The sequence below is a fragment of the Rana temporaria genome, chromosome 2 (genome assembly GCF_905171775.1).
Source record: "Rana temporaria chromosome 2, aRanTem1.1, whole genome shotgun sequence".
Lineage (NCBI taxonomy): Eukaryota > Metazoa > Chordata > Amphibia > Anura > Ranidae > Rana > Rana temporaria.
Window position 1 is genome coordinate 459,301,744 of NC_053490.1, and position 3,401 is coordinate 459,305,144.

General features: G+C 46.8%; 1 protein-coding gene across 1 annotated transcript; it reads left to right on the plus strand.

Annotated features, from left to right (window-relative positions):
- The first annotated feature begins 293 nt into the window (after positions 1-293).
- On the plus strand, positions 294-1,916 carry LOC120928342 (tigger transposable element-derived protein 1-like). The gene has a single exon (XM_040339440.1). It carries the CDS (start codon positions 294-296, stop codon positions 1,914-1,916), a length of 1,623 nt encoding a protein of 540 aa, XP_040195374.1.
- The last annotated feature ends 1,485 nt before the right edge of the window (positions 1,917-3,401 follow it).

Here is a 3,401-nt window from a genome sequence, read left to right on the forward strand (position 1 = left end):
GTGACAAGAACAGCAATGCAGGTGACAATGTGCAAAGTGGAAATGCAAGTGACAATGTGCAAAGTGGAAATGCAAGTGACAATGTGCAAAGTGGAAATGCAAGTGACAATGTGCAAAGGGGAAATGCAGGTGACAAGAATGTGCAGCGCAAGCATGGGGGCAAAAAGAAAGTGCAGAGCAGTAGTAAAGGTGACAGCAAGGTTGTGAAGAAAATAACCATTGAGCTGAAGAAGGAAATTATAGAAAAGCATGACCGTGGTATTCGTGTGACTGATCTGGCCTCGGAGTACAAGATGGCAAAGTCAACAATCTCGACTATTCTGAAAAACAAAGCCGCCATCAAAGGAGCTGATGTTGCAAAAGGAGTAACAATGTTAACCAAGCAGAGGACGCAAGTGCTGGAAGAGGTGGAAAAACTTTTGCTTGTGTGGTTGAATGAGAAACAGCTGGCAGGTGATAGCGTTAGTGAAGCTATGATCTGTGAGAAAGCCAGGAAATTGCACAGTGATTTACTGCAAAGAAGCCCCTCTACAACTGCAGCAAGTGACGAATTTAAAGCCAGTAGGGGGTGGTTTGAAAAATTCCGCAGGAGAAGTGGCATCCACAGTGTGATTAGACATGGTGAGGCTTCCAGTTCTGACAAGGCCGCAGCAGAAGCCTACAAGTTAGACTTTGCGGAATTCATGAAGACAGAAGGATACGTCCCTCAACAAGTGTTCAACTGTGATGAAACAGGGCTCTTCTGGAAAAAAATGCCGAACAGAACCTATATCACGCAGGAGGAAAAGGCACTACCAGGGCACAAGCCCATGAAGGACAGATTGACCCTTTTGCTGTGTGCCAACGCAAGCGCCGATCTGAAAATTAAACCACTACTGGTGTACCATTCTCAGACCCCTCGTGCATTTAGGGAACAAAATGTGAACAAGGCCAGACTGCCCGTCATGTGGAGAGCCAATGCCAAAGCTTGGGTCACAAGGCAATTGTTTATGGAATGGCTGCACGAGGTGTTTGCACCCACCGTCAGAAAATATCTTTCTGATAACCAGCTGCCTGAAAGGTGCCTTCTTCTGATGGACAATGCCCCGGCACACCCTCCAGCCTTGGTGGATGATATGGATGCTGAGTATGACTTCATCAAGGTAAAGTTCCTCCCCCCCAACACAACACCACTTCTGCAGCCTATGGACCAGCAAGTCATCTGCAACTTCAAGAAGCTGTACACAAAGGCGCTCTTCACTAGGTGTTTTAATGTCACTGAAGAGACGTCCTTGACTTTGAAAGACTTCTGGAAGAAACATTTCAATGTTGCCCACTGCATTAACCTCATTGACAAAGCCTGGGAAGAGGTCACTCCCCGAACCCTAAATTCAGCCTGGAGGAAACTGTGGCCAGAATGTGTCGCTGAACGTGAACATGACATTGAAGTGCCTGATGCTGAGGTAGTGGAGGAAATTGTGTCCATGGGCAAGAGTATGGGTCTGGACGTTGATGGTGCTGATGTGGAAGAGCTTGTTGAGGAACATAGGGAGGAGCTGACCACGGAAGAACTTTCTGAACTCCACAGTGAGCAGCAGAAGGCACTTCTTGAGGAGCATTCCACTGAGGAAGAGGAAGAAAGGGAGGAGGTTAGCAGTGATGCCATAAAATCCATTATGCAAAAATGGAATGAGTGCCATGATTTTTTTGAAAAGCACCACCCCAACATAACTGTCGTGAACAGAGTGTTAAATCTCATGAATGATAATGTGGTCTCTCATTTCCGGAGGGTTATGCAGCGCAGGAAGAGACAAGTGACATTGGACAGATTTTTCAGCAAAACTGAGCCTGCAGCTAGGAGACAAAGGAGAGAGGAAACCCCTGAAGGAGATCCCCCTGATGTCCTTATGGAGGGGGACTCTCCCTCCAAACAATAACTGCCTCCCACCTGCCTCCCACCTGCCTTCCTCCATGCCAGAAGTCATCACAAGCAAGGTTAGTGTCCTCTCTTTATACATTACTATACTGTACTAATGTGTATTGTAATTTTTGTGCTTCAAAAACCCCCAAAAAAAGGTCAGCACGGATTAACCGGATTTACATTGAACCCTATGGGAAAATGTGCCTCGGTTCGCGACCAATTCGGTTCGCGACCAGAGTCAGTTCACGAATTAAAGCGGTAGTTCACCCTCTCGTACTTGATTTTACCATCGAGACAGGCATTGTAGCGCGAGCTACAGTATGCCTGTCCCGATTTTTTTAACCCCGTACTCACCTCGTAGTCGTCCATCGTAGATTTCGGCTCCCGCGGGGAATGGGCGTGCCTATGGAGAGGGAGGATGATTGACGGCCGGCCCTGGCACGTCACTCTCCCCGAAGACAGCCGGAGTAGGTCTCGGCTCTTCACGGCGCCTGCGCACAGGCTATGCGCACGCGTCGTGAAGACCAAGCCTATTTCGGCTATTTCCGGAGAAGCGTGACGCGCCAGAGCCGGCCGTCAATCATCCTCCGTCTCCAGAGGCACGCCCATTCCCCGGTATCTTCGATGGACGACTACAAGGTGAGTATGGGGGGAAAAAATTCGGGACAGGCATACTGTAGCTCGCGCTACAATGCCTGATTTAAAGGTAAAAGAAAAAAAATTATTTTTTTTCCCGTCGATAGGGTGAACCCCCGCTTTAAGTTCGTGAACCGAGGTATCACTGTATATATATCTATACACCAAATTGTTTATTTTAATAAATGTGTAAAATGCAAATTGAGCAAACAATAGAAAAGTCAAAATCAAATCAATATTTGGTGTGACTATCCTTCAATCTAGCATGAATTCTTAATTTGTAACCTTTGTACACTTGCACCTTGTGTCGTGTTGCTCACACTTGCCATGGTGTATGACCTGTGACATGAAACTGTCTTCTACAACCTCACCTTTGTAACAGAGTTTGTCTGTTTCTCACCCAGATTTAAGCCTCCTACACAGCTGTTTCTGTTTCAGTTAATGACACTGGGGTTGATTTACTAAAACTGGAGAGTGTAAAATCTGGTGCCGCTCTGCATGCTAACCAATCAGCTTCTAACTTAAAAGAGACGTTGAGGATCTCTCTTTTTTTTTTTTTTTTAGAATCATGGGGCCAGATCCACAAAAACCCGGCGCAACGTAACTTTTTCAATTTAAGTTACACGGCCGGAAAATTTCTACCTAAGTGCCAGATCCACAAAGCACTTACCTAGAAATTTTCGGCTGTGTAACTTAAATCCGGCCGGCACAAGGCGTTCCTATTCAAATGGGGCGAGTCCCATTTAAATTAGGCGCGCTCCCGCGCCGGACGTACTGCGCATGCTCACGACGTCATTTTCCCGACGTGCTTAGAGCGGTTTTACGTTGCGCCGGGTTTTGAGAATCGAGACGGGCGTAAAAAAAA